The following is a 19,308-nucleotide window of genomic DNA, read 5'->3' on the forward strand; positions in this document are numbered from 1 at the left end:
ACAGTTAAGGAAACTATAGTTTATTATTTCACAAACATAAGAGATCTTACGCAATAATCACAAGTAAAAGTACGTATCTAAAATAAATAGCACTAAAAACAAGAGGATGATGTTCTGGGGAAGTGGAAAACAAATATTCAATACAGTGCTGTGTTACAATATTCAGACAGTGTTAGTAAAACAAATGTTCAAGTGCGAAAGAGATGTTTTTTGTAATGTGCAACAGTCAAATGGCTGACATTTCACAGATGCTCATAATGCAGGAAAGTTCCCAGAATAACTCTGTACCGCACACTTAATTACAATTAGATGAAACATCTCAAAACAAGATTACTACACACAGACAGAGTTTCATGATGAGACAAAAGAAGTCTCAATACACCAAAACAAATATTCTACACCAAACCATCTGCTGTTCCCATTCATGCCCAAAGCTTGGAGCAAGCCCTCAAGTAAGAAGCGCAAACCAAAGTAGACCATACTCCTTTTACTTAACCGGTAAACCTATTCAGGTTGCTCCTCTCTCTATTGTTCCAGACCGGCTGGCCCCTACTATCAGAGGTTCATCTGACACGTCTGTATTAATCAGGGATGGACAGGTCATAGGTCACTCCAGAAAACTGTCCAGAGTAAGACAGGTGGGGATCTTGGGAGGAGCTGGTCGGGAAACCTTTTTTCTCTTTGCCTTCATCATGAGCGGGCGAATATCTGACAAAGGAGACTGGTGTGGGTGGCTGAATTAAGGAAAATGGCATTCCATAACAAATGGCATTTCCCCGTTCCTCCCTGATTGTTTCCTATGAGATTAGTTACAGCAATGTATAACATACATTTATCAATAGACATCATAGAGGATATAATTCAGTCACAATATGTACTTCAACACCCACTTCAATGAGAAATACCAGTCAGGAAACCTGAATTGTACGGTTTAAGAAAAGGATACAGGTTGGAAGAATTTGGTTCTCCCTCCAAGTCCATCATAACCACTTCTGACCTGGAATATGAGATAGTCATACATTTTGTCATATCATTGACAGGAACAAGACAGGAAAGCAAGGACATTTGTGGGTCATGTTTTGGAAGTCATTAGGTGGAATGCACTGTACTTCACTGTAATTGATGGTGTGAAAATGTGGAACAGGCTCATATTAAGAAAAACACCAGAACAATCATACAGTAACTGCAGTGTTGTGAGGGAAAGAGAATAGAGTCAGGTTACTTACAGCTCCCAGTTTACTCCTCTGGGGGTCCAGCATGCTGCCAAAGGTCTTCTTCCTGAACAGAATGGAATTACGGAAGAATGTACCCATTTGCGCTGCCTCCTCTCTGGCCTGGGAGAATTCATAAACACAGAAGATTATGGCATGCCATGCACACTAAAGTACAACACGTCTAGCTTTAAAATGTATCCAGAGCAATGTGGTCAACACAAAGTCAGTACATATGGTGCATGTGTTAGGTGAACCCTTGGAAGTGGTAAAATACCTTGCTTCCCAACGAGGCGCTGTCACGGTGTTTGGTTGGCGAGGACGACAACCTGAGAAAGAAAGAACATAAGATAAATATGATCAATACTTCAGAAACGTTTAACAAATAAGTGTCAGGAGCATATATCCCTCGTCAATGACACACTGTAGAGGGAAACTCACGTGGCTGGATCCAGACGCATCTTTTTGGATGGGACCTGTGACGCCCTCTTATCCACCAGGTCAGGTGTGGTGATGTCAAAGGTCATGTTAAGGTCAATGTCCTCACTGTTGGCAGGCTGGTGGAGACGGGGCTGTTGCAGCTCCACCGGGGCAGGGCTGAAAGACAAGGGGGAAAGACCCCAATCAGTGACTAACACCAGATCTAGCAAGAAGTTATCTATATAATAAGTAGCATTCGCTGTGTAGAAAATCGATTGGTGAAGTGACAAACCTCTCAAAGACTAGTCGGCTCAAGGCTTCGTTAGTGCGGGTTGGTGTGCTCAGGGTCTTTTGAAGAATCTCAACTTTTTTCTTCAGACTCTAAAAGTGTTAAAAACACAAAGTAGTGGAATAGTAAACTCAGTATTTTTATTACCCAAATATAACATAGCTTTGCAAATTGTATAGTGCTCATAATTTCTAGAATTGAGGGCTCCTTACAGTGATCTCTTTGTCTGCGTTGGTCAAGTCATTTTGGACAGCTTTCAGGTCATCATTGGTCCTGTTCATCTCCATTGTGGCTTTCTGCAACTACAGAGATATGAGAAACTGTGTCAGTCTCAGATTGGAAGTAGGTGAGACATCCCACATTATCACAGAACAATTCAATTAATGTTTTTTTATTTTTTATACATGTATTACCTTGTTGTTTGAAGCAAACACCTCCCTTTTGAGCTTTTCAGACATTTCATTTGAATATCGGAGGCTTCCTTTTAGGTTTTCATACTCTCTGCAAAGGATAATAGGAATTACTTGGTAAATATCCTTACAAAACACTGTTGCCCTGACAATGTAAATTGAGTATGGAAAACATTAAGAACACCCGCTCTTTCCATGACAGACTGACCAGGTGAAAGCTATGATCCCTTATTGATACCACTTAAATCAGTGTAGATGAAGGGGATGAGACAGGTTAAAGAAGGGTTTTTAAGCCTTGAGACAACTACGGCATGGATTGTGTATGTGTACCATTCAGAGGGTGACTGGGCAAGACAAAACATTTAAGTGCCTTTGAACGGGGTATGGTAGCAGGTGCCAGACGCAAGAACTGCAATGCTGCTGGGTTTTTCATGCTCAACAGTTTCCTGTGTGTATGAAGAATGGTCCACCCCCCAAAGGACATCCAGCTAACTTGACACAACTATGGGAAGCATTGGAGTCAACATGGGCCAGCATCCCTGTGGAACACTTGACACCTTCTAGAGTCCATTCCTTGATGAACTGAGGCTGTTCTGAGGGCAACGGAGGGGTGCAACTTGATATTAGGAAGGCGTTCCTAATGTTTGCTATACTCAGTGTATAGTGTAAAAGATTGACATTCCTTACTTCTTGAGAGAGATGCAGAAGATGGAGAGCTGCTCCACGGCAGCCTGGCCAACACCCATGTCACTGATCATGGATTCCACCTCAGCCCTCTGACCCTGTAACACCACATCCAGACTGGGAAGGACAAGGACACACACAAGTAAAATATACAAGCCAGCACAGTATGGTTTGGGTTGGCACAAAAGTCAGAAAATGATTATTGTGTGAGTCTGTGGGCTACCTCTCATATGTTTTCATTTTGGTCCTGAGTCGTCGGGCCTCCTCCTTAGCAGCCTGAGTCTCACTCTGCTGGTTCTCCAGGTATTTCATCTGTTTCTGAAAGTTCCAAAACCCTCAAAATGTTAGAGACATGTCAGGTAGGAAGGAGCATGTAAATACATTTGGCTTTACGTTTGACAACTTAACAGCCTACCCTGAGAACTGAGCAGAGCATCTCTTTCTCGCCAATCTCCTTCCTAACACTGTCCAGGTCTTTCTTCTGCCTGTCCACAGTCTCCTTCAAGCCCTCTAGCATCTTCAGTCTGTCCCTCCAGTCTCTCTCTGAGGATAGAAATACAAGTCAATGTTTCAGCCATCCAAATGCCAAAAATATTTACACCATCATAATGACACGTGGTCTATCAAAGCAAGCATCCGTCGTGTTCACTGGCCTCTTACCTTTGGTACTTAAAACAGCTTTCATTCTATCGAGCTCGTTCTGCAGAAGAAAAAAATGAAACACTGAATAAGCAACATCATACAATAATATCCCCAATTCACATGCCATGACAATGTTCTATTTAATGTTGCCACAACGTGAGTCAAGATGGTAGTCCTCCTGGTGTAGGCCTACCTGCAAACACTCTGGATCTGCAGAGGATCCCTCTCCTTCACCACCAATGTCAAAGAACAACTTGTTGATAATGTGTCTGGTGCTAACCTGAGGGGAGAGTCCAGACAAAGATAAACATGTAGAAAAAGTATTTGTAGGGTTATTTTGAGATGAATGGGATTGATTTAATGTGTGCAGAATGAAACACCAGTGTTCAGAAGGGGTCAGCAGTATAGCAAGTTAGTCCTACCTGTTTTCTACATTGTGGACATGTCTTGTTGGGGGCAGTCTGAAACCACTGAAGAAGACTGTAAGCAGAGGAAGGAGTGAAAAGTTACACACAACTGACATTTAACAATAGCTAGACTACTACATTTGGCTAGGGCCACAAGTACTGGCTAGTCATACTATTTCCTTAATGTAGAGACTGATTCCTCTGACAGTCATTGGTAACTCACCATTCATAGTGGAAGGTGTGCCCACAGTGGATGGCAGCCACATCTCTTGAGTGATCGAAGAAATCTGAACAGATGGTACAGTAGGCCCGAATAGGCATTTTTGAAGAAAACCCTGTCAAGAAAAAAGCAAGTTATCATGTTTGTGTTAAACATAGTCATGTTTGCTGGTTCTAATGTTGATAACAGCTACCTGTAGCTAAGTTGCTAGCTAGCTAGCTTTGTTATTATTGCCAAGTTATCTAACCAATAGTTAGCAACTTAGCTAGCCGACTAGCTCGTGTTAGCCAACTAGATAGCTGCTAACCCTCATTGTCACCTACGATACTGCAGGTTGCGTTGCATACATTCGCCCGTATTTACCTTAAAGCTATTGAGTATTTGTTACATTAATACGTATATTATTCATTGCAGTTCGAATAATTATCGAAACCTGTTTACACCCAGCTAGCAACACAACACTCGCGCGGCGCAGTTCGAACGTGAAAGTCCCCGCCCCTTGCGTGTACGTAATCATCAAAATGGTACGTTCAGATATCTCCCTGTCTGCTCTCTTTCAGTCTGCCTTCTGCGGTGGGAGAGATTACTCTGAGATAAACCCTGAAATAGTGTTAACCCCAACACAAATAGCGAGCTAGGCCCGCAGAAAATATGAACGGATCTGTGGCAATCAAGGCCATGCAAACCCTCGTGAAGTGAAAATATAAGTATTCGGGAACGTATCCAATACGAGCGAAAATGTGGAGAAAATACTAAATTCCACAAGATTCAATGATAGCGAAACAACTGGGGCGTATTCATTACGCCGATTCTGTTGCAAAACGTTTCTTAAACTGAACGAAACGGGGAGGGACATACCCGAATTTGTCGAAAATAAACTCGTTTCTGTTGCAAAACGAAACTGTGTACTAATGATTGCACCCCTCTACCTTCTCTCTCAGAACATGATGTGCTTGCCAGCCCAAGCGAGTGGTATTATTTTACACAGTGACAGTAAACGGTTTACGATAACGTTACAACAGTCAATATGCAATTTAACTCGACTCGAAGAAATTAGAGGTAGCTATGATTTAAGAATATTTTGTGTAACGTTACACGCAGGGAAATTCTTCAGCTTCTTAACTATCCTATTTAGCCGCATATCTAGCAGCTAAGTGATGTTCATAACTAACTCAAGATAGACCACGGCCTGTCGTTTCCAACGTGAACAAATTAGTAATAGTGGGCAGAACCAAGCAGGAGCTGGCGAGATCTTATTTGGCGCGTTACAGGATGTATTGGCATATTTCCGTTAGGGAACGCTTACTTTGTGAAGCGTATGTGTGCAATAACTCAATTCGCCCTTGTACTCCTAAACAACGCAATTTTTGGAAACTTTGGCTTAGTCTACAAAACGGTCCACTCTGTTCGTAACAGATTTGAGTTTTGGAAACAGAAAACTGTATTGAGATCACATGTTTCATCACTGAGAACATTTGAAGAATGTAGCAAGGCCAAAGTCCCATCTCGTTCCTTCTCCCACTGCCGGCAACTGGGCTTCCTCTCACCGCCAAAGAGAGAGGAAACGCCAATCGGATGCTTCACATACATCTGGTGAAATATCTGTCATTGTTCTATCTGTTTGCTGTCTCAGCAGATCAGGAACAGCTCAAAGAAGTTCAGCTCAAGTTGTTAACATTGTGGTTTTACATTATTGCCATAGAGAATGATAGAGGCCTCTAGTGGCCAAAAGGCTGTATTAGCATTGGCACCGCAGCGCCATTGAGCGCTTCCACCATTTTAATGTAGTCAACAGTGTGGGACTTCCAACTTCATTGGCTGATCCCTCCTGGTGACCCTGTTGGAGTCATGTCCAACCGGGTCATCAGGAGGGATCAGCCAATCATGAAGAAGAAAATGTATTACTTAAAATGGAGATAGGCTCAATGGCACTGCTCATGCTGTCACATACACCATAATGGCACAGGTACAATGATGAGGCCTCTTTCCATCGCTATGACCATAGCCATTGACTGAAGAGTGTTGTACCAGTCATATTTCCCTTTTATCTTTATCATGATAGCAACATAGTCACACAGAAAAACTGTCAGTGTATCATACTCAAAACTTTGAGGCAGGATGCACAACGACACGATTGCTCACACAGAAACTCACTGTTTTGTAAGCAGATGTTGACCTTCACCCCCTCTGTGATGTTGACAGACTCGGTATCTACTATCTTGTGTTTCAGGTGGTTGTCCAGGTAGTTTCTTAGGTAGCAGTGATGGCTGGAGACGTCCACAACAGGGGTGTGCCATGGGAGATCCAACAGAATGGCACCCTGGCACCAATGGACCGTCTCTGCAACGAGAGGACTGAAAGCCCCACCACAGGCCTGGTGGAGGGCACAGAACCAGGTGGGCAAGACAACTCTAATGGTGGCATTGTGCTCCAGCAAGCAATGTCCACTTGTAGTCTACCTACTGTAGATGTCATGTTACTACAGAACAGTTCCCTTCTCGGGAATACAAAATCCAGTGGTTTTCCTGAAGAATGAAAATGAATAGTTCTCTAATTGAAATATGTGGCCACTTGAACATAGGCTAAATTGCCTGCTTCAATCATTTCCTCCAATGAAAACAGGAATTAGAATAATTATTTGGATATTGGATATTTCCTTATTGGAAATCGTTTAGAATAAATACTGTACAAGCCACATTCGCTATTGATTACGCTAACGGCTCTCGCTGTGTCATAATTTCCCAAGAGAGACAGCAGCAGTGAAATAATTGTTGCATCCATAGTCGCGTGAGTAATGGAGCAAACGGGGCAGCTGCATCCCAACTTTCAATTTTTTTAAACCTTTTTTTTTTTTACCAGAAAATCATAATCCATTGGGTCTTTTGTAATTTTCTATTATGAGTAATGTTTTGAGATAGTATGTATTAAAATGGATAATTAACAGATTGCATTTTGCACCCCGTCCCCCGTCGCCTCAAGATGAATGGTTTTGACCACTGGAAAGTTTTGCTTCACTCGCACGCGCCACGATTTTAGTTCAGTGCAATTAGAAAGCACTAGTTGCGCTGCTGGTGTATAAAATGAAAAGGCACCTGCAAAATATATATATATATTTTTTAAATCTATTTTGTTGTGCTGTTGTTACATTTGTGTCGTTGTTTCATCATTTGAGCAGCGTGCATCATGAGCTAATTCATTGTATAATTTCACTTTGCCTGTAGCTGTGTATTCGCGTAAATGCGGCAAATGAAAAAGCACAGGATAATTTATACCTCGTTAAAACAAACTGCGCTGCTTGACTTGGTAATTAATATAGAAAAAATAAACAATTTATTTGCATCAAATATGTATGCTACTGAGACAAGTTCATTTAAAAAATGTTCATGGTGACTAACATTGCTTCAAACAAAAGTGCCAAAAAAATGTTGGGGGAAAAACAGAATGGTCAATTCATGTGCTTGCTGAGAATACACGTTATTCCTCATACTTTTCATAATTATTATTTTCCTACACGATTTTTTATGAACTACAGTATGTAGCTAACTCAATGTGGTTGTTGTTGAAAATGACAAAATACAAATAATTGATAGTAGCCTAGTCCTGTAACTGCAGGCTACAGATTCAAATGTAAACCCCATATATTTTCTCTCATTTTAAAAAGGCAAGATTCTCAAGGCAGGCTAACAGTAGAATCATTTTTGTTCAAATCAAAACGCAATTACATTATGCATGCAGTGCTGTTTTTTGTTTCCATTTATCAAATTAGGCCTACACAATAACAAAATATGCAGGCTGTTTGTAGCTCGTGATTTCTGTTTTATGAACTAACCTTTATTAAATAAATGGTTGGAAACCCAGGCTTCCCTAGCCCAAACATGTCCCATATTATCGGAGTAACATTTTATAATTTATATTGCAGGTTCAGGGCCGCAATTTATGGATATACAGTACCAGTCAAAAGTTTGGACACACCTACTCATTCAAGGGTTTTTCTTTATTTTTTACTATTTTCTACATTGTAGAATAGTAGTGAAGACATCAACACTATGCAATAACACATATGCAATCATGTAGTAACCAAAAAAGTGTTAAACAAATCAAAATATATTTGAGATTCTTTAAAGTAGCCACCCTTTGCCTTGATGATAGCTTTGCACACTCTTGGTATTCTCTAAACCAGCTTCATGAGGTAGTCACCTGGAATGCATTTCAATTAACAGGTGTGCCTTGTTAAAAGTTAATTTGTGGAATTTCTTTCCTCAATGCGTTTGAGCCAATCAGTTGTGTTGCGACAAGGTAAGGGTGGTATACAGAAGATAGCCATATTATGGCAAGAACAGCTCAAATAAGCAAAGAGAAATGACAGGCCATCATTACTTTAAGACATGAAGGTCAGTCAATACGGAAAATTTAAAGAACTTTGAAAGTTTCTTCAAGTGCAGTCGCAAAAACCATCATGCATTATGATGAAACTGGCTCTCATGAGGACCGCTACAGGAAAGGAAGACCCAGAGTTACCTCTGCTGCAGAGGATAAGTTCATTAGAGTTACCACCCTTAGAAATTACAGCCCAAATAAATGCTTCAGAGTTCAAGTAACAGACACATCTTAACATCAACTGTTCAGTGGAGACTGTGTGAATCAGGCCTTCATGGTCAAATTGCTGCAAAGAAACCACTACTAAAGGACACCAATAATAAGAAGAGACTTGCTTGGGCCCAGAAACACGAGCAATGAACATTGGACCGGTGGAAATCTGTCCTTTGATCTGATGAGTCCAAATTTGAGATTTTTGATTCCAACCGCTGTGTCTTTGTGAGACGCAGAGAAGGTGAACAGATGTTCTCTGCATGTGTGGTTCACACTGTGAAGCATGGAGCGGGAGGTGTGATGGTGTGGGGGTGTTTTGCTGGTGACACTGTCTGTGATTTATTTAGAATTCAAGGCACACTTAACCAGCATGGCTACCACAGCATTCTGCAGCGATACGCCATCCCATCTGGTTTGCGCGTAGTGGGACTATCATTTGTTTTTCAACAGGAAAATGACCCAACACACCTCCAGGCTGTGTAAGGGCTATTTGACCAAGAAGGAGAGTGAAGGAGTGCTGCATCAGATGACCTGGCCTCCACAATCACCCGACCTCAACCCAATTGAGATGGTTTGGGATGATTTTGACCGCGGAGTGAAGGAAAAGCAGCCAACATGTGCTCAGCATATGTGGAACTCCAAGACTGCGATGCTTGCAATCAGAAAGGTTAAAGAAGTCCTCCCGGTCGGCGGACACCAGGATGAGGCGAAGGTCAGAGGCCGGCTCCAGGTAAGAGATGTGGGTGTGGAAGAAGCCAGCAGAGTTGAACTTAGGGTGGCAGATGGGCGTCCTGCCTTCAAGACTGTTGGAAAAGCATTCCAGGTGAAGCTGGTTGAGAGAATGCCAAGAGTGTGCAAAGCTGTCATCAAGGCAAAGGGTGGCTACTTTGAAGACTCTCAAATATGAAATTTTTGAGAGTCTTCAACCAAACGCTTTTTTGGTTACCACATGATTCCATGTGTTATTTCATTGTAGAAAACAGTAAAAATAAATAAAAACCCTGGAATGAGTAAGGGTGTCCAAAGTTTTGATTGGTACTGTATATATAGCTGCACAAAAAAATGCTCATTTGATACTGATAAATTAATAATTTGTTTGCAATATTGTTTTTATGTGAACATGATCAATGACCAAATTTAATTTGCAAGACTCCACAGTTTGTATGTTCAAGTTGACAGTTCTTGTTAAAAGCCCTTCCAGATAACACTGTCATATTGAGAAAGAAAATAGTTAAAATATAAATCAAAGTTCACATTTGTAATTGTAGTACATTATTGTGATCGCATTATTTGTGAAAACTCAATGTGCAATTTAACCACTCTGCCTACATGTACATATTACCTCAATTACCTTTTTTATTTAACACTTTTTTTTCTCTTAACTTCTTAAAGCATTGTGGGTTAAGGGCTTGTATTCAGCATTTCACTGTAAGCTCTACACCTGTTGTATTCGGCACATGTGACAAATAACATTTGATTTGATTTGATTCTTCTTGACCTACCAAGTGCAAAATTCTAATTCAAATCCTTATTGGCTAAGACAATATTATTCCTCCCATTTTTTATTTCATTTCCTCATTGTTATGTGTTATTCTGGTAACATTCTTAACAGTTTGGCCTGTCAATCGAGCACTGTGGGTGGGATTGTCAGAGGAGGAGCAGAATATTTGTGAGAGTCACTGAGTTGGTAGGGTTTTAAACCTGTCAATCAATCACTATGGGTGGGATTTTCAGGGAAAGGGGGGGGATGTTTGTGAGTCACAGGGTTCGTAGGGTTTCAGACCTGTCAATTCACTATTAGGGGTGGCATTTTCAGGGAAAGGAGTAGATTAGTAATCTAGTCATTAAAACACGTTTTCAATATAATTTAGTTTGACAAAACCTACGAAAAATTGTTGTGTTCTGTTTATAAATATGGATTCCCCCTGTTAAAAAACACTAGAATTACAGGAAGTTTATTAAAAAAATGTTATGGAGAGGTCCTTTTCATAACGGAGTTATCTCAAAGCTCTACTGAGGTAAAAACAAATAAACATTATATACAATAAAAACAACATACATTTAGAATCAAGGCAGGTAAAATAGCAATAGTGCGCTAGGTGCTCAATACATTTTTGATTGAGACTAGGTAACAGTGATGTCTGGAGACGTCCATGAAAAGACAGTCAGTAGAAATGGGTTTTAAGGCCCGTTTTAAAAGTTCAGAGTGATTGTGCGGCTCTCAGTTGGTCAGGGAGAGCATTCCATAGGCGAGGGGCAAGGGAGCAGAAGGCTCGGTCCTTCATAGTTCGGAGACGTGTTTGGGGACTTGAATGTCACGACTTCTGCCGAAGTCGATGCCTCTCCTTGTTCGGGCGGTGCTCGGCGGTCGACGTCACCGGTCTTCTAGCCATCATTGATCCATTTTTCATTTTCCATTGGTTTTGTCTTGTCTTCCTACACACCTGGTTCCAATCCCATTCATTACATGTTGTGTATTTAACCCTCTGTTACCCCTCATGTCCTTGTCAGAGATTGTTTGTTGTTATGCTCGCGATATTCGATTGGTGCGCGACGGGTTCTTGTACCCACGTTTATTTTATTATGTACTTTGGTTTTGGAGTTTTTGTTTTACGTTATTAAACTACTCCATTTATACCAAGTTTGATTCTCCTGCACCTGACTTCCCTGCCACCTACACACACACCATGACGTTGAAGCAGTAGGGAGGGGCTGGAGCGGAGAGTGAAAAGTAGCTGATTAAGATGAGGTCGCTGATTTAGGTTGGACTCAATCCATTCAAGGCTTTAAATACAAGCACGAGGATTTAGAAGTCGATCCTGTAGTTGACCGGTATAAGATTATTTTGAAGATAAATACACAACGCAGAGTTTGAGAGGATGAGAGGACTAAAAACTAGAGTACTAATGGTCAATAGGGAATTGTAAATAGGAGTTGGGTTTCAGTTCAACAGCTGTTAAGAATCTGTGGAATGTCACTCCTGAACTCAGAGCTATGTGTGCTACGTTCTGTACATTGAGTCGGGAGCAGGATACTTGTTATTTGGACATTGGTCCAGTCGTACTGCAAGGACTTCTGATTGGTCAATCCCAGGCTACCGTGGGGGGTTAAAAAATGGCATCCTGTTCCTTTGTTCAGTGGAGAAAAGCTGAGGACAGAGGAGACTGAACATCTACCTCCCAGCATCACATCTTGATTTGTCCATCTCAAATAAACCTATTTTTCTCCCCCTGATTTGTTTTGGGGCTTGTGTTATTGAAGAATAACAACAATTGCTAACACCGGTAGCCAGTGGAGTTGGCCCAGGATTTGGTTGATGGTGTCTGACTTCTTGGTCCAGGTAAGGACCCTGGCATCACTGTTCTGGATTAGTTGGATCCTCTGTAGTGATTTGGCTGGGAGGCCCACAAACAGCGCATTTCCGTAGTCAATCCGAGAGTTTCAACTTTCTTTTCATTGATTTTATATTTCCAGGGGAGAACTTAAATCATTATCTGACCTGGCAAAATAACAATTTTATGGTAGATGCAAGTGTCATCTAGATTAGATCAATATCCTAATAGAATATGACTTGCTGTCGTTCAATGAAAGATGGCCTCCCTATTTTTCCCATTCCCCTTAGGCACCCACATCATGGTTGTGTTATACTGGAGGCTATCATCTACAAAATAGCTTCCAACACACTACTCAGCAAATTGGATGTAGTCTATCACAGTGCCATCCGTTTTGTTACCAAAGCCCCTTATACCACCCACCACTGCGACCTGTATGCTCTAGTCGGCTGGCCCTCGCTACATATTCGTCGCCAGACCCACTGGCTCCAGGTCATCTATAAGTCTATGCTAGGTAAAGCTCTGCCTTATCTCAGCTCACTGGTCATGATAACAACACCCACCCGTAGCACGTGCTCCAGCAGGTATATCTCACTGGTCATCCCCAAAGCCAACACCTCCTTTGGCCACCTTTCCTTCCAGTTGTCTGTTGCCAATGACTGGAACGAATTGCAAAAATCGCTGAAGCTGGAGACATATTTCCCTCACTAACTTTAAACATCAACTATCTGAGCAGCTAACCGATCGCTGCAGCTGTGTGCGAGGGCCAGCCGACTAGAGCATACAGGTCGCAGTGGTGGGTGGTCCATCTGTAAATAGCCCACCCAATCTACCTACCTCATCCCCATATTGTTTTTATTTACTTTTCTGCTCTTTTGCACACCAGTATCTCTACTTGCACATCATCATCTGCTCATTTATCACTCCAGTATTAATCTGCTAAATTGTAATTACTTCACTACTATGGCCTATTTATTGCCTACCTCGTCACGCCATTTGCACACACTGTATATAGACTTTCTTTTTTTCTATTGTGTTATTGACTGTACGCTTGTTTATTCCATGTGTAACTCTGTGTTGTTATTTGTGTCGCACTGCTTTGCTTTATCTTGGCCAGGTCGCAGTTGTAAATGAGAACTTGTTCTCAACTGGCCTACCTGGTTAAATAAAGGTAAAATAAAAAAATCATAATACACACCATTCATGATCTTTGTCTGGAATGACTGTTTTTAGTGTCGAAGTCAAAGCACAGTTGAAACAGCTCAGTTCTCTGTCCTTCCAGCAAGATCCATAAACTGAATTCACTTTTACTTTATTACACTTTTACTAATTTCCTTTTCCCCCTGTAGATTTCACTATTTCATTGACATTTGTAAGTAATAGTACAGTGTCGTGGAAATTACCACCAGGGACACCTAAAGTCATCTGAAATGAATCATTCTTTATTGTCAGCAAGCTGGAGAGGTCATAGTCAAACTTAGATGCATAAAGTACAGGTCTGAAGTGAGCTCTGCCGAGGAAGTCCCATTAGTTATCTTACAGTATATACTGCTTACACAGACAAGTTATATTTGCATGATTTAGCTTATTCATTATTCATAATTAATTCATCGTTAACGTTTGGTTCATGCATGTAACCAACCAATGCCTCACGAGGCCTCTTCTCTCCAAGCTAAGACCTTGAAACTGAGACACCCCTTTTGATTCTCAAAACAATGTTCTGGGCGTACCGCCAAATTGCAGATACTGATAGTGAGGATTCCTCCCAGGCACGATCAATCAGTCACTTGCAAGAACCTAGTCAAATTATTTATTAGAAAAGCACATACATACAATTTTCCTTCACAACAGTATAACAGACCAATCAATATTTAACCCAGGGTTTGCTGTCAGTTAAGCCATATATGCTCCCCCTGTATTCACGTTTTTTTTTTAACGAGAATGGGGTTATGTCAAGATTCTCTGTATTAAAAATATCTAATTCCCACAGGTGCTGGCCAGGAGAGTGCCATGTTTGTTCATGCACAGTCCTTTGAGGACCTGACTGCTGACAGTGAGGTGACTACTGAGATGGAAACTGAAAGAGACTCTGTACTTTGGGAGTCAGGACAGTCTGTAAAGGAGGAAGCTCTGTATCTCGGGGCTGAGGATTAGACCCAGAAGGAGCAGCAGCCTGAGGTGGAGGTAGAGGAGGAGGTGGGCACCGAAAGCAGGATTAAGGAAGAGGATGTGTGCAGTGAGGTCTGTCGTAGCCACAGGAAACGTGTTTGTTCTGAGCGAGGCAGGCAAGCCCATCTACTCACGCTGCGTCACAAAGGAGGCCCTCTCCAGCTCCATGGTGGTGCTGGTCTCTGTCGTGAAGGCAGACAACAGTACCATTTGCTCCATTCACGCAGGTGAGTAGAAGATTTGGGGAGTATCTCTGTGGAGTGGAAAATTAGAGATAGTGGGTAAAGTAGTCTTGTCATAGTTTTTGTCAGTGAAACAAAGTGAACAACTATAAAGTAGGCTATGCAATTCAAAGCTCAGTTAGTAAGATATGCCATATTGCAAAAAAAACGATTTGTCTGTACTGTACTGTAGATGTGTCATTGCCCTCTCATTCAAATCTTCTGTTCAAGACGGTTACAAAGTGGTGTTCCTTCGCAGGACTCCTCTGGTCCTGGTGGGCGTATCCCGGACCTGTCAGTCAGATAGAGAGCTGACGCGTGAGCTGCAGTACATCTACTACCAGATTGTCAGCCTGCTCACCCTCACCCAGCTCAACCACATCTTCCAGCACAAGCAGAACTACGAGCTGGGCCGCCTACTGACAGGCTCCGAGCATCTCACGGACATCTGTTGGACCGTGACCCGGGCCTGCTCCTCAGCACTGTCACTTGCCTCCCCCTTCCCAGCTTCACCAGTGACTTGGTCTCCTCCAGCCTGCAGGCTGCCAAGACCAAGAACCTGGTCTTCTCCATCCTCCTGGCTAGGGACTGCCTGGTCACGCTGGTACGCAAGAAGGACCAGTACCTGCACCACATGGACCTGCACCTGCTCTTCAACCTGGAGGGCGTCATCTTTCCGCGAGGGTGAAGGCAGGATGCCAATCTGCCACCCTAAGTTCAACACTGCTGGCTTCTTCCACACCCACATCTCTTACCTGGAGCCGGCCTTTGACCTTTGCCTCATCCTGGTGTCCGCCGACCGGGAGGACTTCTTTAACCTTTCTGATTGCAAGCACCGCTTCCTGGAGCGGCTGAGCCAATGCACTGCCTACAAGGCCTTGGAGGCGCTGAAGTGCCCCAGCTACTCTGTCAGCCAGGTCGGCATCCCAGAGCTCAGGCACTTTCTGTACAAGTCCAAGACCTCTGGACTCTACACAAGGTGAGTATGGACGATTTCTGTAATGTACAACAGGGGTTCCCAAAGTTTTTCACTCAGGCCCTCCTTTCAAGTATTGGGGAACATCCCACGCCCCCCTGCATGCCATGTCTATTTCTATGGGCACAAGCACTTTTCACGGTACAAACTGTTCACACCCCTCATGTTGGTGAATATATTTTTTTCAGCTTTAAAGCTTTCCTGCAATTCTAATGTGTCTAATGTCTAATGTGTGATATTTAAGTGACTCAAAAATTACAACAAATTCTATGGACTGAAAAACCTAGCTAAAAATGTTAGCTGACATGGACTAGTTGATGTGGACATTTCTGACAAGTTATAAATAGCTCTCTATGGTATGTATGACTGACATGACAAGAGGAAAACACTACCCAATTTTAAAATGGCTCCTTGCGCATTCTACTATTAAAACTTTCAAGAGTAGCTGGACTGAGTTCCTTTAAAAAAAAAAAACAATAATACAAATATTTTTTTTGGGGGGGGGGGTCGGGGAACCACAGTTTGGGAGCCACTGGTGTACACCATCACGGCTTATACGGTTTATAGTCCTTGTTACTCCGCTTACCTTTTTTTCCCCCATTCTGTTTCTGTGTCTTCCACCAGCCCTGAGCTGCCCTTGCTGTACCAATCTGTAGAGGAGCAGGAGAGGCTGATGGGATTGTACCAGTACCTCCACAGCCGCTTGCACCACCCGACACGCCCCCTGCGCTCCATCTACCGCTGTGGAGAGACTGAGAACCTGCTGGCCTGGGTAAGCATAGTACACTGGTTTTATACCATTTTATACATTTTCATACATCTCTGTAAATCTTATTGTCGCTGATCTTAAAATGCACGGTCTTGCAGTGTAGAAGAAAGATGTTTGTCCATGCGGATCTCTTCAGGGGATATCTGTAGTACCATGGTTATTAATCTCTCCTCTAAACCCTCTTCCACCACCTCTACCTTACCTCTCCATCAGGTGACAAGTGGCATTGAGCTCTACCTCTGTTTCAGTCCCCTGGGGACCGTGGCCGTGGCTGCTGTTAATAAGCTGCTGGAGTGGATCAAGAGGGAGGACGACAGCCTCTTTGTCCTCAGTCCCCTGACATACTGAGCCCCCAGGCCTCCAGCTGACCTAGCTACAGTACTAAGAAACCCTTGCCCTCTAAACCTGCTGCCTCGTGACGTTGAAGTCGGATGGGCACTATTGTAGGTCATGGATGTAATGCCAACAAATCATCATGCATCACTTTTGTGCATATGCAGTCTGTTTGCTCTTTGCAGATTCTTCAGTCTATGGTCATCAGGGGGTAAAATTAGGTAATCACAATGAGGGTAAAGCTATGTTTTATCAAACATAATTTCAGGATTTTAATTGGTGGTTGACCTATGGGAATTGAGAGATATGCAGCAGACATTTCTATTAATAACAATGCCGAAATCTGTGATGGTGTCCCAATTGCTATAAGATGAGGATTATTTGAAACTGTAATAGACCTGTCATTGATTTGCCATGTGTTAGTAATTAGAATGTGCCCTGCCAAGGTATCGCCACGGTCCGTGCCATGGTAAAACGTGCACTCCTGTAGATCTGAAATAAGTGCATAGTGAATGTTTTATCTAGGTGAGCCAGCCAACCAGAAAAACAAGGTGAAGCAATTCAGGTATTATTGAAAGTCAGGACAATCCTTGTCCTAGAAGAAACATAATGTGTATAGGTGAGAAAATAGATTAAGCAAGCAGTAGGGATTTATAATTAAATGTGGAGTGGAGCTTTAGCTATAGTTACGTGATTACAACGTGCCCAGCGTACCTTCAAAATTATTCAGCAATCATAATTTATTCGAAAAACAGTTTCCATCATCATTTGTTGCAATTAAGAAAGCCAGACAAAATAAGAATCCACCCGTTGAGCAGATAAAAATGTTGATGTTTAGAACAGTTCTCTTATAGTTTCCATTACACGTCCTAATGTTGTTTTGTTTTTGCGACTTGCTTTTGTCGAATAAACGTGGGTCAATGGAAACCTGCCTTATATTGTCAAAAGAGTCCCTAATGGTTAGCCCATTAATTGATGAAACCAAGAAAGATTCATCTCACTTTCTGACTGTAATGCTGTTAGCCCCATGCACTCTACTTACAGTATATGCACATACTTTAAACACGTACTTCTATTAATTCCACTGTTTTGTTTATCTGCATACTCCAACGGGAAAAGTCTACCATGATTACCGTTGTGTTGCTCAGAAGAGTTATTTTAATTATTATTTGTGTCTTTATTTGTTGCTTGGGTTTTGGATCAAGGATTTCACTGTCAAAGGTGATGGACTTGGGAAAGTATCTTTATTTTAAGATGGGAATCTCTGAGTTGTCTGTAATAATATGATTTTTTGGTTTTAGTTTACATGTTTGTTCTGCTTGGTATTGTGGGCTATCAAAAAAGCTGAAAGAGAGAATGCAGGTCATGCAAAATAATGTTATCAGGTATGTGCTGAATGTCCCCGCTATGACCCACATAGGGGTGCAGGACTTCCGGGAGGTCGGCTTGTTGCCTTTGGAGTCCAGAGTGGACCAACTTAAACTTAATCATATTGTTTGACATCTTAAGTGATTGTGCCCCAGGTTACATGAAAAAACACATTAATATGGTCTATAACCAACACAGTCACAATACCAGAGCTAGTGTTACGTCTTGTTAACTCCCAAGAGTAAACAGTACTGCGAGGAGCACGTTTTTCCATACAGGCATTTGTCTGTGGAATAGCCTTCCCTTGGAGATCAAGCAAATAAAAAGTAAAAGTAGCTTTAAAAAGCAGGCAAAGGTTTTCATTTGGACAAGGTTGTCTAAGTAAGAGAAACCACTCCACTGCCCCTTGTGCCCCCTACTGCTGGTCAGGTGTATTTATCTGAAGGATCAGTATGATGGGAAATTAATAGTTTGTTCTAATGTGAAATTAATATGGTTGATTTTTAAGTTTAGGGAGAAGTGCAGTGAATAGTGCCACATTTTAGGATGTCAATATAAATGAATGCATTTATGGTTGTTTGTAATTTGCCTTGTCTTTTAATCATTATATGTGTTATTGTTTTTACCATCGAGGACCACTTTAGAACAAGCGTTTTAATTAATACTTTCAAGTGATATCCTCTGGGTCCACATTGTGCATTTTGTTGTATATGTCTGTTGCCCAAAATAAATTCAATACATCGGGTTGATCAATTTTGACATTCACCGTCAAGGTGATTCAAAAGCTTTCCCTTACTTTTCATGCCAAACTGCCTTTATAGTTGTGCTAATGGTGTGTGATGGCTGGAGCTTGTTAGAGTTGTATGGTTTTGTAGCTGCTTCAAGTCTAGCTCCTAGATCTAACATTTTACCCATTTGTCTAGAGATTAATTGTCTAATATTATGATAAATAATCAAATAAATACATTATATGACATTTCATGTGGATATCATAAGGTGAATGCACCAATTTGTAAGTCGCTCTGGATAAGAGCGTCTGCTAAATGACATAAATGTAAATGTAATGTGTACGTGTTCATCTCTGAATACAACACAGTGTGAGGATTTTGTCTGTAGGCTATCATAAGACAACTGGCATCAGATATGACCTTTGGTTTTATTTATGCTTGCCTGGCTACTCAGACTCCTTGCTCCGGCCAAACGCTAGGCTATGCCCAGAGACGTTAGTTTCTTCTACGCAATGAGCCTGGATCTGAGTACCTCTCCG

General features: G+C 41.9%; 1 protein-coding gene and 1 pseudogene across 2 annotated transcripts; one reads left to right on the forward strand and one right to left on the reverse strand.

The window, feature by feature from the left end:
• traip (TRAF-interacting protein) lies at positions 1-5,245 on the reverse strand. Of its 2 annotated transcripts, none has more exons than XM_029694593.1 (16): positions 4,647-4,915; positions 4,287-4,398; positions 4,079-4,136; positions 3,850-3,936; positions 3,675-3,714; positions 3,430-3,557; positions 3,238-3,332; positions 3,018-3,131; positions 2,334-2,421; positions 2,133-2,222; positions 1,924-2,012; positions 1,653-1,808; positions 1,489-1,540; positions 1,227-1,334; positions 947-997; positions 1-721 (listed from the first exon to the last, which is right to left on the reverse strand). In XM_029694593.1, the coding sequence occupies exons 2-16, from the start codon at positions 4,382-4,384 to the stop codon at positions 608-610; spliced, it is 1,368 nt and encodes a 455-aa protein (XP_029550453.1). In that variant the 5' UTR covers positions 4,385-4,398; positions 4,647-4,915; the 3' UTR covers positions 1-607. The 2 variants fall into 2 exon arrangements, with proteins under 2 accessions (XP_029550453.1, XP_029550454.1); XM_029694594.1 differs by lacking the exon at positions 4,647-4,915 and adding an exon at positions 5,213-5,245 and having other exon boundaries at positions 5-721.
• A 32-nt stretch (positions 5,246-5,277) lies between these two features.
• LOC115150853 (protein SAND-like) lies at positions 5,278-19,017 on the forward strand (annotated as a pseudogene).
• Positions 19,018-19,308: the final 291 nt, after the last annotated feature.

The sequence above is a fragment of the Salmo trutta genome, chromosome 16, assembly GCF_901001165.1.
Source record: "Salmo trutta chromosome 16, fSalTru1.1, whole genome shotgun sequence".
NCBI classification, from domain to species: domain Eukaryota; kingdom Metazoa; phylum Chordata; class Actinopteri; order Salmoniformes; family Salmonidae; genus Salmo; species Salmo trutta.